The sequence below is a fragment of the Oncorhynchus kisutch genome, linkage group LG17 (genome assembly GCF_002021735.2).
Source record: "Oncorhynchus kisutch isolate 150728-3 linkage group LG17, Okis_V2, whole genome shotgun sequence".
In the NCBI taxonomy this organism is placed as follows: domain Eukaryota; kingdom Metazoa; phylum Chordata; class Actinopteri; order Salmoniformes; family Salmonidae; genus Oncorhynchus; species Oncorhynchus kisutch.
In genome coordinates this window covers 20002520-20024992 of record NC_034190.2, presented here as the reverse complement: position 1 = coordinate 20024992, position 22473 = coordinate 20002520, and the positions used below count along the sequence as shown (strand labels likewise).

Below are 22473 nucleotides of genomic sequence, written 5' to 3'. Positions count from 1 at the left end.
TGGGAAAACAGGCATATGGATACAGTTTCAAAACAGAAAATGTAAACATCTTCATAAAGGCACGACAGAAATACAAGATGTCATAGCATGGGTATTCATAGGACACAACCATGTTTTATAAACAAACCCATTCTATTATGCATAGTCAGAATGCAAATAGTGGTCAAGTACAGTTCCATAAAGAGAAATGTAAGTAGTACGTTTGCATAAAGGCACAACAGAAATGCAGGATGCCATAGCCTCCTAGCAACCACATTTGATAAACAAGCCATAATAACCATTCCATTTATAGTCCGATTGTAATTTTTAAGTAATAGTTCTCTAACAGAATGGTAGCTTCCCTCAGCACCGCTCAATCTTCTAAAAGTAGAAAGACAAGACATGGATAGAATCAGGGGACGGAGGAGAGTAGGGGTCAGAGAATGGCGGGGGGAGAGGAAGGGGTGAGAGGCTGGCGGGATGAGAGGCTGGCGGGATGAGAGTAGGGGTCAGAGAATGGAGGGGGGAGAGGCTGGCGGGGGAAGAGGAAGGGGTGAGAGGCTGGAGGGAGGAGAGGCTGGAGGGAGGAGAGGAAGGGGTGAGAGGCTGGCGGGAGGAGAGGAATGGGTGTGAGAGATGTTTAACTGAAGAGGTTCACATCTCCTAGCAAGCAGTTGCTGTAGCAGCTGTAGTAACAAAGCATGGCTTGGAGAGAGAAGGGCACGGCTTGGAGAAGAATCTGGAGCTCTGGCAAGGTGCCCAGAATGCCAAATGAGCACCATTCACTTTAGAGGAAGGAGGAGTGGATGGATGGATGGATGGAGGGAAAAGGGGATGGAGGGGAGGTGGGAGAATGCCACTTGTTGTTATAAAGGAAGGAGGTATAGTATTGACCGACTGACTGCCATTTTATGCGGCTCCCACACAGACAAAGGCATGTGTTGTTTTCAGTTGATTTGACATCAGACATCCTAACTGAAGCTAACTGACTGACTCTTTGTTCATCAATCAGCACATTGCTCCTCATTGGTTGGTTGGCCACCATTTGCCTGCATGTCATACGACGGGGCCATGTTTAGATTCCTTCATGATGGATAGATGAGTAATCCGATGGGAGAGAGAGAGTCCGGTTCGGTTGGCTTGTGCTCTGCCAAAATCATTCACCAGGCAGTGTAGCCAAGGCAAGGCCTACCCTTGCTTTGAGGGAAGGATCATGGATCCTGCCGTCAGAGGGCTGTGTTGGTGAATGGAGAGCACTAATCAATATCCCGACTGTTGCATTTGGCTATTGTAAGCTGCAGTGACGTGATGGTTCAGAGAATGAGATCAACATGGCTAACTAGGCTGCATCACCTGACACATTGAGTGTTTTAAACCAATCAACTACTTCATGACCGTGCTCCTGATCTCCTCTTGTTTACTGTGTAGCCTACTGTGTAGCCATACATATCAATGGAAGTTAAACTGTAATAACATTGCATGTTTATTTTACTACAATAATATTGAATGCTCTGGCTGGCTATGTAAGCAAAATATTTATTTTCTTTATCCTGGAGCGAAGCCCTCCCCATTAGGTCAATTCACATCCTTCTATGTACATAACCTGTAATCCATGTAAATCTCCTGCATTCTACAAATATATAGCTTTTTGAAATATTATTATTAAAATCTTTAATAGCACTATTTTATGAATTTTTTTTCCCGAATACATTTGATAATATATAGCCTAATCTTTGAACAATGCATCACATGAGTTGAACACAAATACCATTAGGATGAAACCAAGTATTCCATGACTCCTGAGCTATTGTCAATTTATGATGCATGAAAACTTCTTTACCTTTGGCCTAATAGAGGTGAAAAACCTCATGCCTAAAGCAAGAACATTAATTTAGTGTGTGTGTGTGTGGTGTGTACAGCATGGTAGCTTGTTAAACTTACATTATTAATCTCCTGAATTTCGGAACTGCGAGGCAGTTACCCCACATTGAAAACTCGTATGACACGTGCAACTCAACTTACATTTTATGGTCGATTTGGCTAGCTCTGCAATTTCCTGCCATGCATGAAATATCATAATTCATAGGGCTGTAAAAGGAAACGATGGAGATTGTTTTGGTTATAGTCAAATAACGGGTCTAGGTAACAGTTCATCTTTCTCTTAGTTCAGATAATCCATCTTGTTGTTTCACTCAAGTCCTGTTTTCAGAAAGGCTTTCTCGCTTGTTAAATGTTTGCTCAGCCAGGTTTTTATAGATGATAATCCATATTTTACCTCATTAATCTAAGCCAACTGTTCAAAACTGTGTCTGATCGACTGACTGGGTGTTTCCTGTAGATGACGATCTCCATCCCACTGGAAATCTGTATGGGCATATTGTCCTTCAACGCTCTGCTGGTGCAGTTAGCCATGTGTATCTCTCTCTCTCCCTGCCCTTTCCGATTATGTGTGTGTTCACCGTGCATGTCTGGATGGTTCACGTCTTTATTTAAGGTGTGCCCAAAAACAAGTGTGTACGGCATGCTACACACACGCAATCTGTTGCCGTCCCGAGTTATTTTGTGTGTGTGTGCTGCTTTGCCTCACATGATTGTTTCCACGGGGTAGTGGTTTACAGAATGTCAGGGGAGATGCTTGCTTGTGCAAAAGGGAATGGCTGTTATCACCACCGGGGCACTGCAGCAACAAGAGGAGCCACCTTCAGGGGCTTTCTCACACAAACAAAGAGATTCCGGACTTTGACATATTTGAAAGTCAAACACCCTCCACTGGTAGCATACATCCTGTTGGTGTTAGCTCAACACTAGCAGCACTAGCAAACTGTCTGTACATGTGAGTATTTGCTAGAATGACAAAGGAGAGACTGGAAGGCAAATATGTAGTGAGATTTCGCATCTTTATTTTATTTCCACATACAAATCCTCTTAGGTTTTTGCCTCCCAGAGTCCCAGTCTTTAGTCTTCTTTATTGATCCAGTCATATCTGTTCTCCTCTGCAGCAGAGCTCCAGTAACGGCCGGGGGGACGGGACTCCACACCAGGGCCAGAACGGGGAGGCCAACTCCCTGAGCCCAGATGCGGTGGAGGGGGAGCGGGCAGTGGATGGCAGGAGGACAGGGCGCACCTTGGAGGGTCCTGAGAGGGACCACACCCGCTCTGTCTCCCTGCTGGACCAGAAACGTAAGGTGGTGTCATCCAGCATCGATGTGCCCCATGCCAGGTAAGACAGACAGTGTGTATGTGTGTTATTGGGTGGGCCGATGGGCTGTGTGTGTAAAAGTATTGCTTCCGTGTCTTCCTTACTGAGCTCGAACCAGGGACCCTCTGAACCCGTCAACACTTCAATCATTGCGCCACAACTGCTACATCGCTAGCCATTTCACATAGGTGTGTGTGTGCGTGTGTGGTGTGTTATGGGATTGGTGTTTGATTGCAGGAGTTTTTGGTTAGTTTCTTTGTGCTACATGTATGTGATATACACTGAGTGGACAAAACATTAAGAACACTTCCTTATATTGACGTGCACCCCCCCCCCCCCCCCCCCTTTACCCTCAGAACAGCCTCAATTCGGGGCATAGACTGTACACGTTGTTAAAAGCATTCCACAGGGATGCTGGCCCATGTTGACTCCAATGCTTCCCACAGTTGTCAAGTTGGCTGGATGTCCGTTGGGTGGTGGACCATTCGTGATACACACAAGAAACTGTTGAGCCTGAGAAACCCAGCAGCTTTGCAGTTTTTGACACTCAAACCGGTGCTACCATACCCCGTTCAAAGGCACTTAAATATTTTGTCCCTCTGCCATTCACCCTCTGAATGGCACACATACACAATCCATGTCTCAAGGCTTACAAATCCTTCTTTAACCTGTCTCCTCCCCTTCATCTACACTGATTGAAGTGGATTCAACAGTGACATCATTTAAGGATCATAGCTTTTACCTAGATTCACTGGGTCAGTCTGTCATGGAAAGAGCAGGTGTTCTTAATGTTTCGTACACTCAGTGTACTTAGGTGTGGTACAATGGATCGATGACGATGGACTGAAATTCAAATCTGATCTGTTAAACTATATGATCCGTCACCTTTAAAGTGCTTTAACAGGAACCAAGAGGTTTGCACATGGCTTTAATATATATGACCATGTAGGCATTACACTGCTGTGATTCAATAAATATACTACAATCAAATAGATTCATAATAAAGAAAATATGCACATTTTTCCCCCAGTGGTCTGTTTCTACCAAACAGACTTGTTGCAGATAAGTCCGTACGTGATGACGTAGTGCACACAAAATGTTTTCATGTACCAAATTAAAGTTGAATGTGTTTCCATCGTATTTTCGACTCTACCGCTAGTTTTGTCACAAAAACTGTTGCATTAAATAGACAATGTGCTCTGGTCTTGACATTGCACTCTAGCCAACAGCTTTGCAGATACAGTGCAGGTAGGCTAGTCTACATGATGAGATTATTATGGAGAAGAGCCAGAATAGTTTTATTTGTCAAACAACAGTCAAGCATCGATCATCATGTCACCAGAATAAGACCCTCAATATTTTTGGAAAATCTGCATCAAACTCATCACCCTGTAAATCACCCTTCATCCTAATTTATTTAATCTGTTGCCTAATCAACTGCATGGCTTCCCAAGTCGTAATGGGAGGACCACACAACATACACTGTACACTACCTGTCAAAAGTATTAGAACACCTACTCATTCAATGTTTTTTTTTTATTTATTTTTTTTACAATTTTCTACATTGTAGAATATTGAAGACATCAAAACTATGAAATAACACACATGGAATCATGTAGTAACCAAAATAGTGTTAAACAAATCAAAATGTATTTTATATTTGAGATTCTTCAAATAGCCACCCTTTGCCTTGATGACTTTGAGCATATGCCAAGAGTGTGCAATCAGCTTCACCTGAAATACTTTTCCAACATTCTTGAAGGAGTTCCCACATATGCTGAGCACTTGTTGGCTGTTTTTCCTTCACTCTGCAGTCCAACTCATCCCAAACCATCTCAATTGGGTTGAGGTTGGGTGATAGTGGAGGCCAGGTCATCTGATGCAGCCCTTCCTCACTCTCCTTCTTAGTAAAATAGCCCTTACACTGCCTGGAGGTCCCATTAAGCCCAAACCAGATGGGATGGCGTATCACTACAGAATGCCCTGAATTCTAAATAAATCAGTGTCACCAGCAAAGTACCCCAACACCATAACACCTCCTCCTCCATGCTTTACGGTGGGAAATACACATGCAGAGATAATCCATTCACCCACACTGCATCTCAAAGACACGTCGGTTGGAACCAAAATCTCCAATTTGGACTACAGACCAAAGGACACATTTCCACCAGTCTAATGTCCATTGCTCTTGTTTCTTGGCCCAAGCAAGTCTCTTCTTATTGGTGTCCTTTATTGGTTTCTTTGCAGCAATTCAACCATAAGGTCTAATTCACACAGCCTCCTCTGAACAGCTGATGTGGAGATGTCTGTTACTGGAACTGTCTGAAGCATTTTATTTGGGCTGCAATTTCTGAGGCTGCTAACTCTAATGAACTCTGCAGCGGAGGTAACTCAAATGAACTTATCCTCTGCAGCGGAGGTAACGCTAATGAACGTATCCTCTGCAGCGGAGGTAACGCTAATGAACGTATCCTCTGCAGCGGAGGTAACGCTAATGAACGTATCCTCTGCAGCGGAGGTAACGCTAATGAACGTATCCTCTGCAGCGGAGGTAACGCTAATGAACGTATCCTCTGCAGCGGAGGTAACGCTAATGAACGTATCCTCTGCAGCGGAGGTAACGCTAATGAACGTATCCTCTGCAGCGGAGGTAACGCTAATGAACGTATCCTCTGCAGCGGAGGTAACTCTAATGAACGTATCCTCTGCAGCGGAGGTAACTCTAATGAACGTATCCTCTGCAGCGGAGGTAACTCTAATGAACGTATCCTCTGCAGCGGAGGTAACACTAATGAACGTATCCTCTGCAGCGGAGGTAACACTAATGAACGTATCCTCTGCAGCGGAGGTAACACTAATGAACGTATCCTCTGCAGCGGAGGTAACACTAATGAACGTATCCTCTGCAGCGGAGGTAACACTAATGAACGTATCCTCTGCAGCGGAGGTAACACTAATGAACGTATCCTCTGCAGCGGAGGTAACACTAATGAACGTATCCTCTGCAGCGGAGGTAACTCTAATGAACGTATCCTCTGCAGCGGAGGTAACTCTAATGAACGTATCCTCTGCAGCGGAGGTAACTCTAATGAACGTATCCTCTGCAGCGGAGGTAACTCTAATGAACGTATCCTCTGCAGCGGAGGTAACTCTAATGAACGTATCCTCTGCAGCGGAGGTAACTCTAATGAACGTATCCTCTGCAGCGGAGGTAACTCTAATGAACGTATCCTCTGCAGCGGAGGTAACTCTAATGAACGTATCCTCTGCAGCGGAGGTAACTCTAATGAACGTGTCCTCTGCAGCGGAGGTAACTCTAATGAACGTATCCTCTGCAGCGGAGGTAACTCTAATGAACGTATCCTCTGCAGCGGAGGTAACTCTAATGAACGTATCCTCTGCAGCGGAGGTAACTCTAATGAACGTATCCTCTGCAGCGGAGGTAACTCTGGGTCTTCCATTCCTGTGGCGGTCCTCATGAGAGCCATTATCATCATGGCTCTTGATGGTTTTTGCGACTGCACTTGAAGAAAAAGTTATTGAAATGTTCCGTATTGACTGACCTTCATGTCTAAAGTAATAGACAGTTTTTTTCTCTTTGCTTATTTGAGCTGTTCTTGCCATAATATGGACTTTAACCAAATTGTGCTGCCTTCTGTGTACCCCCCTACCTTGTCACAACACAACTGATTGGTGCAAACGCATTAAGAAGGAAAGAAATTCCATGAATGTACTTAAGGCACACCTGTTAATTGAAATGCATTCCAGGTGACTGCCTCATGAAGCTGTTTGGGGTGGCTATTTGAAGAATCTCAAATATAAAATATATTTTGATTTAACACTTTTGATTCCTACATGATTCCATATGTTATTTCACTGTAGAAAATAGTAAAAATAAAGAAAAACCCTTCAATGGGTAGGTGTTCTAAAACGTTTAACTGGTTGTGTGCGTATATACACAAAAGTATGTGGAAACCCCTTCAATTTAGTGGATTTGGCTATTTCAGCCACACCCGTTGCTGACAGGTGTATAAAATCGAGCACACAGCCATGCAATCCCCATAGACAAACACTGGCAGTCGAATGGCCATACTGAAGAGCTCAGTGGCTTTCAACATGCTACTATCATTGGATGCCACCTTTCCAACAAGTCAGTTTGTCAAATTTCTGCCCTGCTAGAGTTGCCCTGATTAACTGGAAGTGCTGTTATTGTGAATTGTAAATGTCTAGGAGCAACAACGGCTCAGCCGCGTAGTGGGAGGCCATACAAGGTCCGAGAACGGGACCGCCGAGTGCTGTAGTGCGTAAATTATCATATGTCCTCAGTTGCAACACTCACCACTGAGTTACAAACTGCCTCTGGATGCAATGTCATCACAAGAACTGTTCATCGGGAGCTTCATGAAATGGGTTTCCATGGCCCAGCAAGCCTAAGATCACCAAAAGCTCACCTCCATTGGACTCTGGAGCAGTGGAAATGTGTTCTCTAGAGTGATGAATCACGGTTCACCATCTGGCAGTCTGACGGATGAATCCGGGTTTGGCGGATGCCAGGAGAACACTTCCTGCCCGGCTGTGTAGTTCCGACTGTATAGTGCCAACTGTAAAGTTTGGTGGAGAAGGAATAATGGTCTGGGGTTGTTTTTTGTGGTTCGGGCTAGGCCCCTTAGTTTGTCTAGATGGGGGTGGAAGAACTTGACTGGCCTGCACAGAGCCTTGATCTCAACCCCATCGAACACCTTTGGGATGAATTGGAACACCGTCTGTGAGCCAGGCCTAATCGCCCAACATCAGTGCCCGATCTCACTAATGCTCTTGTGGCTGAATGGAAGCAAGTCCCCGCAGGAATGTTCAACATCTAGTGGAAAGCCTTCCCAGAAAAGTGGAGGTTGTTATAGCAGCAAAGGGGTGACCAACTCCATATTCATGCCAGTGATTTTTGGAATGAGATGTTCGAGCAGCTGCCCACATTATTTTGGTGATGTAGTGTATCATTGCGTGACTCCACGTTTACTTCGATTTGATGGTTATTATTATATCAGTATTTGAGCATGAAGGCATTTCAACAATTTTACCAACACAAAAAGATCCCACCATGTGGAACGAACATTATCTGTCTGCATTTAGAGAATTGTACCGAAACGACTTGTTTCCATCACAGCTCTCCCATAGCCGCAAGAATTATTGGTGCTGAGGGTGCTGCAGCAACCCTGATAAATCACAATACAATTTATATTTTTTAAAAGTAGTGCACTGGGCCATTATTACTCCTTTTATGAGCAGACAAAAAGGGGTTAGTGAGACAGAGCGAGGGCTCTGTCCCAGTTTAAAATGGTGGGATGTTGGCACAACCTGTATCCATAGGTCATTAGTTCAGAACACACACGAATAATATTAATCTCTGCAGACCAACAACAGATTTAGATTATAAAGGCATTGATCCCTGAGAGGTGAGTTACCAACCACAGATATGTTCAGAATAGGCATTAAATTCTGCATCACAACAGTAATCACTCACATATATGGAAGTACCCAGCGAGACCCACTCCTAGAAAAAATATAAAATACATCTCGACAGTATAAACAATCTACAGGTATCTATCTGCCTTTACTGGCACACATACACAAACTGAGAGGCACTTTATAAATAAAACTGTGCATCCCAAATGGCACCCTATTCCCTAGTGTACTAGTTTTGACCAGGGCCCATAGGGCTTTATATCGGGAGTAGGGTACCATTTGGGACAGATCCTATAGTGGAGGTTTTAGCTCCGTATGCGGTTATTGTTTCTATGTGGTCAACAAACTGCTTTTTCCAAGCTCCCAACTCCAGAGCAATTAAAAGTGAATGAGTGTCTTCTTGGCTGTGAAATGTAGTCTAATAAAAGAAAGACACACTTTTACCATTAAATGGCAAACACTCATGTACTATAAACTATACTGGTGTTATACGCCAGGCATTATTTCTCTATTAGACGGTAGATGGCGGAAATCGATTTGGAAGCCGTTGTAAAAGTACAATAAAAACCAACATAAGCACCATGCAGATCCATCCAGCTGTTTTTTGACTCAATTGATGTAGTATTATTTGTTGAACTATTGATTTGGCTCTCAAAGTACTTGTCTATCTTCAACCATTTTAAAGTAAAAATATCTCTGTTCAGATTGAATTTATTTTATGGATGAGCCAAGGAATTTTTGATAATTGCCCTTTTGCAAGGGAGCAGCGATTTAAAAAAATATATATATATATATATATATATTTCTGTTGGCATCACTGGATAGCTTATTGATCATCTCGATACCTGTGTGTCTCTTCAGCTGGTTAATCCTCTCCCATGTGAGCGCATACAGCTATTAATCCATATCCAACTAATGATATGGTATAGAGCAGGATATTGTATCAGGGAGATTATCTAGTGTGTGCACATTTAAAAAAAAAAATAAAAAAAAAAAATATATATATATATATATATATATATATATATACAGTGCCTTGCGAAAGTATTCGGCCCCCTTGAACTTTGCGACCTTTTGCCACATTTCAGGCTTCAAACATAAAGATATAAAACTGTATTTTTTTGTGAAGAATCAACAACAAGTGGGACACAATCATGAAGTGGAACGACATTTATTGGATATTTCAAACTTTTTTAACAAATCAAAAACTGAAAAATTGGGCGTGCAAAATTATTCAGCCCCTTTACTTTCAGTGCAGCAAACTCTCTCCAGAAGTTCAGTGAGGATCTCTGAATGATCCAATGTTGACCTAAATGACTAATGATGATAAATACAATCCACCTGTGTGTAATCAAGTCTCCGTATAAATGCACCTGCACTGTGATAGTCTCAGAGGTCCGTTAAAAGCGCAGAGAGCATCATGAAGAACAAGGAACACACCAGGCAGGTCCGAGATACTGTTGTGAAGAAGTTTAAAGCTGGATTTGGATACAAAAAGATTTCCCAAGCTTTAAACATCCCAAGGAGCACTGTGCAAGCGATAATATTGAAATGGAAGGAGTATCAGACCACTGCAAATCTACCAAGACCTGGCAGTCCCTCTAAACTTTCAGCTCATACAAGGAGAAGACTGATCAGAGATGCAGCCAAGAGGTCCATGATCACTCTGGATGAACTGCACAGATCTACAGCTGAGGTGGGAGACTCTGTCCATAGGACAACAATCAGTCGTATATTGTACAAATCTGGCCTTTATGGAAGAGTGGCAAGAAGAAAGACATTTCTTAAAGATATCCATAAAAAGTGTCGTTTAAAGTTTGCCACAAGCCACCTGGGAGACACACCAAACATGTGGAAGAAGGTGCTCTGGTCAGATGAAACCAAAATTGAACTTTTTGGCAACAATGCAAAACGTTATGTTTGGCGTAAAAGCAACATAGCTCATCACTCTGAACATACCATCCCCACTGTCAAACATGGTGGTGGCAGCATCATGGTTTGGGCCTGCTTTTCTTCAGCAGGGACAGGGAAGATAGTTAAAATTGATGGGAAGATGGATGGAGCCAAATACAGGACCATTCTGGAAGAAAACCTGATGGAGTCTGCAAAAGACCTGAGACTGGGACGGAGATTTGTCTTCCAACAAGACAATGATCCAAAACATAAAGCAAAATCTACAATGGAATGGTTCAAAAATAAACATATCCAGGTGTTAGAATGGCCAAGTCAAAGTCCAGACCTGAATCTGTGGAAAGAACTGAAAACTGCTGTTCACAAATGCTCTCCATCCAACCTCACTGAGCTCGAGCTGTTTTGCAAGGAGGAATGGGAAAACATTTCAGTCTCTCAATATGCAAAACTGATAGAGACAAAACCCCAAGCGACTTACACCTGTAATCACAGCAAAAGGTGGCGCTACAAAGTAGTAACTTAAGGGGGCTGAATAATTTTGCACGCCCAATTTTTCCGTTTTTGATTTGTTAAAGTTTGAAATATCCAATAAATGTCGTTCCACTTCATGATTGTGTCCCACTTGTTGTTGATTCTTCACAAAAAAATACAGTTTTATATCTTTATGTTTGAAGCCTGAAATGTGGCAAAAGGTCGCAAAGTTCAAGGGGGCCGAATACTTTCGCAAGGCACTGTATGTATATATATATATATATATATATATACACACACACACACAGTGGGGCAAAAAAGTGTTTAGTCAGCCACCAATTGTGCAAGTTCTCCCACTTAAAAAGATGAGAGGCCTGTAATTTTCATCATAGGTACACTTCAACTATGACAGACAAAATGAGAAAGAAATCCAGAAAATCACATTGTAGGATTTTTAATGAATTTATTTGCAAATTATGGTGGAAAATAAGTATTTGGTCAATAACAAAAGTTTATCTCAATACTTTGTTATACCCTTTGTTGGCAATGACAGAGGTCGAACGTTTTCTGTAAGTCTTCACAAGGTTTTCACACACTGTCATGCTGAAAGACCCAGCCACGTTTCATCTTCAACGCCCTTGCTGATGGAAGGAGGTTTTCACTCAAAATCTCACGATACATGGCCCCATTCATTCTTTCCTTTACACGGATCAGTCGTCCTGGTCCCTTTGCAGAAAAACATCTCCAAAGCATGTTTCCACCCCCATGCTTCACAGTAGGTATGGTGTTCTTTGGATGCAACTCAGCGTTCTTTGTCCTCCAAACACGACGAGTTGAGTTTTTACCAAAAAGTTCTGACACTGTTTAGATTTGATGACGTTATTGGTGTTTTTTGTAACAATTGAAATAAGAGCCTTAGTGTTCAGTAGATAGACGGTGAGAGCAGAATCCTCCCTTATAGTTCAGAGCCAGAATGCCCTTGAACAGTCTAAAAGGCTCTGAAAGGAAAAGCGCCTCTTCTAGTCGTAATTGAACACAATGTTTTGGGTAAATTTGGCTTTCTAGGCTATGTCAACTTGCTTTAAACGTGTAAACGGATCTAGCCTGGTTGGTTTCTGTGCTGTGGTCTCCTCTTCCCACAGTGCATGGTGTGTTATGTTTCAACAGTCTCAGATGGGAACAGATCGTGTCTATAAATGAAATTATATGATGGGTTTGTTGTGAAACTTTAATGGTTAAATTCTCTCCTATTCATGTTATTTTCTACAAGTTGGGTACCCTGAAGTCCAGCAGCCAACTCGTTCCTTTGTGAGGGGCATTCTAGAATGTGACTTTGCCCCCAATCCCAAGCAGGTTTCAATTCATCACTCAAAAGAAGATATTATTGTCTCCTCTTACTGGGGTGTAGGCTAGGCCACAGTGTCTCCAGCTCTCTGTCTAATAGCTTAATCCCTCTCAGACTGAAATGAATGAACGTGGAGTGGAGAGATACCATTCTGACTGGGGCTTCAGTAGGAACATCTTCAAGTTCCTGTTCCTTTCGCCTGGCTCCCTCCGTGACTTCTCCTCAGCGCAGGACCATTATTGCCTTCAGATTGAGATCCATTGCACACGGCTGCACACCTGTGACCAATTTCTGCTGCAAACGCTGAATGCTTTCTGCGGGAATAAATGGTTCTGCCACCACCACAAAGTAACCGTTAGTAATGTTTATCCTGTATTGGAGACTAGAGGGAAGGATGGAGGGGGGACTGAGGGCAAGAAATGGAGAGAGAAAGAGAAGGCGGGAGCAAGATTGCGAGAGGGGGACCGAGAGAGATGGAACGAGTGAAAGAGGGGGAGAGATTGCCTGAGGATTTTTTTTTAGAATCAACTCCCCAGAGGAATATGACCTTGAGGCTTTTAATTGCGTTTCTTTCAAAGTTGTGATTTACAAGGGAACTGACGCAATGTTTGCTGCTGGTGCTCCTGTCCACAGTAACCCACATAAGATGTTAACCTCAGTGGAGTAAAGACTTATGTGTGAGTACTGTAGTGGAGACACTATCTGGGGGTTAAATTACTGTAAAGTACAGAAAAACATGTATGGCGTTGGTTATGTTTACTACGCCCAAGGGGCTCTGACAGTCTGGGTACCTTTTTCATTTACACACATACAGCTATTCTGTACATCTAAATGTTTGTAGTCATTTAGCAGGCATTCTTATGTAGAGCAACGTACAGTGAGTGCATAAATGTTCATACTTTTTCATACGGGTCCCTTGTGAGAATCAACCCCACAACCCTGGCGCTGCTACTCCGTGCTCTACCAACTGAGCCTCACTGGACGTCTCATTATTATATCGAATAGCTTTGCAAATCATTTACACCATTACACAAGTCTTCTGTCCAATCTCACATCTCACTCCTAAAATCAATGCTCTAGTAAGTCTACTATATGATGATTGACCTATTTTCCCTCCTGACTGCAACCAGTGCCCCGAGATACAGTTATATATATGAGATGTTTCATTAAAACTGCTGTGTCTCACATCTTAAAATGTGGAACTGCTCACAAAGGAGGATTTAGCTTTCAGTTCTTGTTTATATTTAGGTATGCTTCAAATCAAATTCTGTATTACTCTCTTCCCCCAAAGGCTCTGAATGTACACTGAACGAAAATATAAATGCAACATGTAAAGTGTTGATCCTATGTTTCATGAGCTGAAATAAAATATCCCAGAAAAAAGTGTTTCTCTAAAATGTGCACATTTGTTTACATTGTGCAGTTTTATCACACAACATAATGCCACAGATATCTCAAGTTTTAAGGGAGTGCGCAATTGGCATTGTCATGACTGTCCCTCGAGGATCCAGATGGGTCGGATCAGCTTTGCAGTGGATGACTTCGGCCAGACCCCCTCACCCGCAGAGGAGGGAGAAGGGAGCTGGCCGCTCACACCCTGTTGTAAATCAAGGAGTGAACATCCCCCCCAATGTTCACACAGGAATGTGCCTTTGTCTACACAGACATTTTTCCGCCAAAACTCTTAACGCTCTAAAGCGAATACTGGAACAATATTTCTAACACAACTTTTTTTCTGGGATCTTTTATTTCAGCATATGAAACATAGGATCAACACTTTACATGTTGCATGGTCAGAGGTGATCTAAAGAACAATAATGTCATTTCCATTATTTTTTGTGATGTCATTAAAAATGTTATAAAGGAAATACATTAACTTAGACACACTACATGTACGAAGTTTCCATCCTCTCAGTTGTGTATGAAATGTGTTTTTGTTAAGAGAGGATGTCATCTTAGAAACTATAAGAGGAAATTGTTTCTCTAACTTTTTGTACAAGGAAGTAGTCACTGCTGCCTGAGTGAGGTCAGAGAAAGTATCAGCCTGGTGAACCGCCCCTTTTTGAATGAACCGTATAAAACGATGGGTTAAGAATGAACATATCAGACCAGAAAGGCGTCGAGCTGCAGCTCATGCCCAAAGTGGTTTGTACTCTGAAATCTCAACACGAGGTAGAGGCGAGAAGCTCACCTCCTGGACATTCACTGGTACGGCTGATTAGCCCCACCAATGTGTCGGTGGAAACACTGTCCAACTGGCAACCGTGTCAGCATGCATGCACCCGGCCCGCCGCGAGAGCACGATGGGACAAGTACATCTCGGCCAGCCAAACCCTCCCCTAACCTGGGCCAATTGTGCGCTGCCTCATGGGTCTCCTGGTCGCTGCAGGCAGCGACAGCCCTGGATCGAACCCAGGTCTGTAGTGACGCCTTAGACCGCTGCGACACTCAGGAGGCACTTTTTCTTTCTATGTGGATGTTTTTTTTTAGCAGTTGTTTAGTCTTGCTATTCTTTTGAGGGCCTTATGTTTTCCCTATTGCAGGAAACAGCCAATTGTAACGCGAGCTGGGGAAAGGACTGGTGGAAGCAGATCAAAACTCTAAATTTGACAAATAGCCTTCTGGAGACTAATTGCTAACAGGGGAAGTGGAGTATAGTCTGGGGTGAAAAGAAGAGTGACTGCATATTATTGAAACAGCAGTCAGCCAGTGATCTTCAGGTTCAAGGCCTGGCCTCCTGACTTGGGTTCAAATACTATTTGAAATCTTTCATATATTTTTGGCATTTGCTCGAGTCTGCCTGGAGGCAAAATGGACTGACTTTGCAGTTTTGTGACTTCTATTGGTTCCATTGCAACATGCAAGCTTAATTAATTACAGATGAGGTATTTGAACCCAGGTCTGACCTTGACCGAGATCTTTAGTTCTCAATAATGCAAGACAAATGATTTGCATGAAGGACCAGTTTTTTTCACAGAAGTTTCTCAAAATAACCTGCAGTTTTTCTGCTCACAACCGGCTTTGACTTTTTAGTTCGACAAATGTGTTGTTATTGATCGCCTGATGAATATACATCAGTAAAATAACCCTTTTGGACTTTTGCTAAATGCTGGCATGTGCTGAACATGAACATGTAGGCTAGTAGTTAAAGATTAATGTTTCGATGAGTGTATCGGCCTAACTTCAAATCACTTGTTTCTAAGTCCAAACCAATCTGTTTCTTCTCTCTCTGTGGTGTGTGTGTGTGTGTGTGTGTGTGTGTGTGTGTTCTGGAATGGTACTGCATTGTGTTCTGAGTGTTTCACCAGCAGCCATGTGTTCCATCCACACTACAGGCCCAGCGCTGTAGCATAGCCAGCTCTCAGCCAGGGACAACTGCCAAAACTCTTCTTTCCTCCTGAAAAAAGACAGACTTAAGGGACTATCGCATTATCGTCTGTTTTGATGAAGTGACTTTTCTTTTTGTTAATCTCCCCTTCGTTGTTTTTTTACTACAGTATTTAATTTCTTTCTCTTCTTCTGGCACTGATGCAGTTGCCGGATATGTGCAAACTGCAAAGGGGGTTGGGTGGATGAATGTTGAAATGGAGAGGGAGGGAGGGAGGTTGTGTTTGTGTGGTGGGCAGGCGGTTCAATGTAGCATCGGAACAATATGGTTTCTCAGCAGCAGAGCACGGCCACTCGGGATAGCTTTTGCAAAAAAAAATAAAAAATTGCTCCAGAGAGTGGATGATGGTTGACCGTGTTATTGCCATCTGAAAGGAAGGCGCTCCTCTCCTTTCAGCAGAGTACCCGAGTACTGCCAGGGTGGAAGTCTTCCAGCCAGCCCCAGTTCACATCTAGCTAACTTCCCAGAGGGAGAGAAGGGGAGAGAGGGAAAGAAAAATAGTCTCTTCACTAGTCCAGCCCTGGCCTGCGCCACTACCCTCTTATCTGATTGGACATGGAGAGGTTCTGACTTTCTCAAGTCTGTCTGACTTTCTCAAACTTTACTGAGCAATGATTGAAATATTCTATACGCCGTATCTGATTGGCTCTGGCAGTAACATTCTGCTAGAACTACAGCAAAATAATGCCAGTCGTCCCACATAATGAATGTTCCCCCTTTATTAGGAGGTGTGTGTGCGTGCTGATTGGCAGTCTCTTCTTCAGCTACTGCTGTATGTTATGTTTCAACAGCTAGCTAGCAGGCAGCACACTTACCATGCTACTCATATGCACTACTGACATTCATATTTGAGAGAAATTAGCAGGCAAAATAACAACTAGTAAGCAGTTGATTGTAAGCAGCTGACTGTATGCACTGAGAAGACAACTTTTTGATGTACAATCTATTCAATTTCTCACTTGTTTTCCCCTCTTTCATGGGTGTTGTCATACCTGTCCTGGTTCTCCCTTCAACCACCAGGCTACACAATAAAACAAAGATTTAATATATGTAGTAATCTGACGGTTGGTTTTGGTCAAGAAGAACGATCTCGTCTGCCAGAAAACCGCCAATGAATCCTAAAAACGTATTTCATTCAGGAACAATGCAACTGTTTTCATTGTAGAATCATTCCAACACTCCACAATGGAACGTGAAGGCCATGAGAGAGAGCGACTACCTGTGAGGGTGTTGTGTTGGGAATTACATTGCCATGCATTGGAATTTATATGCAAATTGGCAGTTGAATGAAATGTGGTGAGTTTAGTAGGTGTGAGAGTTGACATGCATTATGGCATTCAGGCCAGTCCGTATACAATATAAAGCCTTGAGCAGGTGGCGCTTGAGTTGCCAAACCCCCAGCTGTGCTGTTTGTATGTTGGGCTGGGATCAACTTACTGTGGATTTATATTGTAGCCCACACACACACACACACACACACACATAAGGGCCGTAAATAAGTCAGTGGGAAGGGACTAAAGGTGACATCTGTCAGCATTTTTTGGTCCCCTTGACAACGTCTGTTCTAGAAGTGTCTGTATTAATAATTTATCGCCATGACAACATAAATACCTGGATAATGTATTCAGTTCCATCTAGAATGGTTGTGAGGATTACTAAACATTATCATTTCAGGGGGTAGATCAGCTTTAATATTGAAGATAGATAGATTGTAGTTTCCATCAATGTAATTGTCTGGATCATTTCCAATCCCCCATATATTTTTGGGGATATAGATATATCTATCCAAAATGTTAGTCCTGGCCTTATCTAACCTCCACCTCTCCCATCTGTTTCATTTCTATTTGCCATATATTTTTAACTGTAATATTTCGCAACATTTCTTGACCTTTATACATTTTACAGATCTGCATGTTTTACATTTATTGTGTTGTTATTTGTCCCACCCTTCAGCTCCATTCAACCCTTCCTATCTCTTAACACCATCCATATTGGATTTCTATTTGCCATATATTTTTCAACTGTGCTGTAATGCTTCACAAAAGTTCTGAACCTTTCTATTCTCATAGTCCTACAGATTGTAAATTAAAATAGCATTTTTGCTAAAAGTATATTATTGATCGATTTGACTATGACTTTTCAAATCACCCAGTATTGCTATCTGCAGCATTAGCTCCAGGTAAATGTTGCAATTCTAAAGCCATTCCTGGACCTGTGACCAAAAATAAATGATCTAATGACTCTGCCTCTTCGCAGATAAATCTGCAGAGCTGGGAAGGTTGTATCCCCCATATACAGTTGAAGTCGGAAGTTAGGTCATTCAAACTCGTTTTTTAACCAAGCCACACATTTCTTGTTAACAAACTATAGTTTTGGCAAGTCGGGTAGGACATTTTACTTTGTGCATGACATGTAATTTTTCCAACAATTGTTTACAGACAGATTATTTCACTTATATTTCACTGTATCACAATTCCAGTGGGTCAGAAGTTTACATACACTAAGATGACTGCCTTTAAACAGCTTGGACAATTCCAGAAAATTGTAATGACTTTAGAAGCTTCTGATAGGTGAATTGACATAATTTGAGTCAGTTGGTGTTATTGTGGATGTATGTCAAGGCCTGAGTGCCTCTTTGCTTGACGTCATGGGAAAATCTAAAGAAATCAGCCAAGACTTCAGAATTTTTTTTGTAGACCTCCTCAAGGGACCACGCGGCCATCATACCACTCAGGAAGGAGACGTTTTCTGTCTCCTAGAGATGAATGGAATTTGGTGCGAAAAGTGCAAATCAATCCCAGAACAACAGCAAAGGACTTTGTGAAGATGCTGGAGGAAGCAGGAACAAAAGTATCTATATCCACAGTAAAACGAGTTCTATTTTGACATAACCTGAAAGGCCGCTAAGCAAGGGGCTTAGCGATTTGTACCTTGTCAAATCCCCGAGCTGACAAGGTACAAATCTGTCGTTCTGCCCCTGAACAAGGCAGTTAACCCACTGTTCCTAGGCCGTCATTGAAAATAAGAATTTGTTCTTAACTGACTTGCCTGGTTAAATAAAGGTTAAAAAAAGGAAGAATCCACTGCTCCAAAACCGCCATAAAAAGCCAGACTACGGTTTGCAACTGCACATGGGGACAAAGATCATACTTTTTGGAGAAATGTCCTTTGGTCTGATGAAACCAAATAAAACTGTTTGGCCATAATCACCATTGTTATGTTTGGAGGAAAAGGGGGAGGCTTGTAAGCAGAAGAACACCATCCCAACCGTGAAGCACAGGGGTGGCAGCATGTTGTGGGGGTGCTTTGCTGCAAGAGGGACTGATGCACTTCAGAAAATAGATGGCATCATGCGGAAGGACAATTATGTAGGTATATTGAAGCAACATCTCAACACATCAGTCAGGAAGTTAAAGCCCGGTCGCAAATGGGTCTTCCAAATGGACAATGACCCAAAGCATACTTCCAAATTTGTAGGAAAATGGCTTAAGGACAACAGAGTCAAGGTATTGGAGTGGCCATCGCAAAGCCCTGACCACAATCCTATATACATTTTGTGGGCAGAACTGAAAAAGCGTGTGCGAGCAAGGAGGCCTACAAACCTGACTCAGTTACACCAGCTCTGTCAGGAGGAATGAGCCAAAATTCACCCAACCTTATTGTGGGAAGCTTGTGGAAGGCTACCTGAAACATTTGACCTAAGTTAAACAATTTTAAAGGCAATGCTACCAAATACTAATTGAGTGTAAGTAAACTTCTGACCCACTGGGAATGTGATGAAAGAAATATAAGCTGAAATAAATCATTCTCTCTAATATTATTCTGACATTTCACATTCTTAAAATAAAGTGGTGATCCTACCTGACCTAAAACAGGGATTTTTTACTAGGATTAATGTCAGGAATTGTGAAAAACTGAGTTTAAATGTATTTGGCTAAGTTGTATGTAAACCTCTGACTTCAACCATATATAACGTTCTATTAGTTGCAAGAATTTAGTTAAATAATTGAAATGGGAAGTTTTGAATCCAGCGTCGTTTTGCGTGAAAATCTCTTCAACTATTTTGCAATGTATATGGCACAGCTGTCAATGTTTTGGTCGTTCAATTAAACTGGTATATTTTTTTTCTTCAACCAATTTTGGTCTTTAATCTAGGGCCGATAAACAAGTTCCTTACTTTTTCCCCCTTCCACTTGCCATTTTTGTAATGCTGCAATTAGTTGTAATTTTGGGTAGAACAGACATTTCCATATATTTGTGTTAGCTACATGTGTGACAACTCCACCAGTCCTATTTATGATATCATTTACAAAGATTATACCTTTTTTTGAATGTATATAAAAAATAAATATATATATATATATATATATATTTGATCAATTAGTATATTTGAGATTAACCACAATATTTGTAGTATTATTTGTTCTGCCTTTTCAGGTGGATTAAACTGAAATTTCAACCAACTTTCTATGGCTTGTTTAAAAAATACAAATATTTTTTAGATTTATTTTTCAAATAACTGAAAGTGAGAGGTTTTAATCTGAATAAAGGGGAAAAGGCCATTCTTGAACATGGGGTGAGACATTCTTACTAATTTGCTAGAGAACCAGTTTGGATGTAAATATAACTTTTGTATGACTGACACCTTTAGTGAGAGGTCTAATGATTTAATACGAAATCATTTCTTCCCTCGAAATTCATATTCATTATATAAATAGGCCCTTTTTATTTTGTCTGGTTTGCATTCCAAATAAAATGGAATATTTTTTGCTCATATAATTTTAAAAACGAGTTGCTAGGTGTAGGTAAGACCATAAGCAAATAGGTTAACTTTGATATGACTAAAGATTTAATCAGGGTGATTTTTCCACAAATAGACATTTATTTTCCTTTAGATGTTATCTATTTTTGCTACCTTTATGTTAAAATGTGTTGGTGTGAGATCATTCATTTAGTTTGGGATATGTACAGTGGGGAAAACAAGTATTTGATACACTGCCGCTTTTGCAAGTTTTCCTTCTTACAAAGCATGTAGAGGTCTGTAATTTTTATCATAGGTACATTTCAACTGTGAGAGACGGAATCTAAAACAAAAATCCAGAAAATCACATTGTATGATTTTAAAGTAATTAATTAGCATTTTATTGCATGACATAAGTATTTGATACATCAGAAAAGCAGAACTTTTGGTATAGAAACCTTTGTTTGCAATTACAGAGATCATATGTTTCCTGTAGTTCTTGACCTGGTTTGCACACACTGCAGCAGGGATTTTGGCCCACTCCTCCATACAGACCTTCTCCAGATCCTTCAGGTTTCGGGGCTGTCGCTGGGCAATACGGACATTCAGCTCCCTCCAAAGATTTTCTATTGGGTTCAGGTCTGGAGACTGGCTAGGCCACTCCAGGACCTTGAGATGCTTCTTACGGAGCCACTCCTTAGTAGTTGCCCTGGCTGTGTGTTTCGGGTCATTGTCATGCTGGAAGACCCAGCCACGACCCATCTTCAATGCTCTTACTGAGGGAAGGAGGTTATTGGCCAAGATCACGCGATACATGGCCCCATCCATCCTCCCCTCAATACGGTGCAGTCGTCCTGTCCCCTTTGCAGAAAAGCATCCCCAAAGAATGATGTTTCCACCTCCATGCTTCACGGTTAGGATGGTGTTCTTGGGGTTGTACTCATCCTTCTTCTTCCTCCAAACACGGCGAGTGGAGTTTAGACCAAAAAGCTATATTTTTGTCTCATCAGACCACATGACCTTCTCCCATTCCTCCTCTGGATCATCCAGATGGTCATTGGCAAACTTCAGACGGGCCTGGACATGCGCTGGCTTGAGCAGGGGGATCTTGCGTGCGCTGCAGGATTTTAATCCATGACGGCGTAGTGTGTTACTAATGGTTTTCTTTGAGACTGTGGTCCCAGCTCTCTTCAGGTCATTGACCAGGTCCTGCCGTGTAGTTCTGGACTGATCCTTCACCTTCCTCATGAGCACTGATGCCCCACGAAGTGAGATCTTGCATGGAGCCCCAGACCGAGGGTGATTGACTGTCATCTTGAACTTCTTCCATTTTCTAATAATTGCGCCAACAGTTGTTGCCTTCTCACCAAGCTGCTTGCCTATTGTCCTGTAGCCCATCCCAGCCTTGTGCAGGTCTACAATTTTATCCCTGATGTCCTTACACAGCTCCCTGGTCTTGGCCACTGTGGAGAGGTTGGAGTCTGTTTGATTGAGTGTGTGGACAGGTGTCTTTTATTCAGGTAACAAGTTCAAACAGGTGCAGTTAATACAGGTAATGAGTGGAGAACAGGAGGGCTTCTTAAAGAAAAACTAACAGTCCTGTGAAAGCCGGAGTTCTTACTGTTTGGTAGGTGATCAAATAATTATGTCATGCAATAAAATGTACATGAATTACTTAAAAATCATACAATGTGATTTTCTGGATTTTTGTTTTAGATTCAGTCTCTCACAGTTGAAGTGTACCGATGATAAAACATTACAGACCTCTACATGCTTTGTAAGTAGGAAACACTGCCGATTTTGCAGGTTATCAAATACTTGTTCTCCCCACTGTATACCGAGTATGTCCACATCGCCGTCAGACCATTTCATTAATAAACTACACGGTAATGTAAAAGTAGTATTTTTTTTTAGTGATCCAATACATATAGTACATTTATCATAATTTGTTTTTAATCCATAGGTTAGAAAAAGTATCT

The 22473-nt window shown here is 41.9% G+C and overlaps 1 protein-coding gene across 1 annotated transcript in view; it reads left to right on the top strand.

The window, feature by feature from the left end:
* LOC109907286 (zinc finger protein 704) overlaps window positions 1-22473 on the top strand; it is a 95021-nt gene that overhangs the window by 1582 nt on the left and 70966 nt on the right. The window contains exon 2 of the mRNA XM_031793167.1: window positions 2979-3199. Within this exon, the coding sequence (XP_031649027.1) occupies window positions 2979-3199 (221 nt within the window). The remainder of the gene's footprint in view (window positions 1-2978; window positions 3200-22473) is intronic.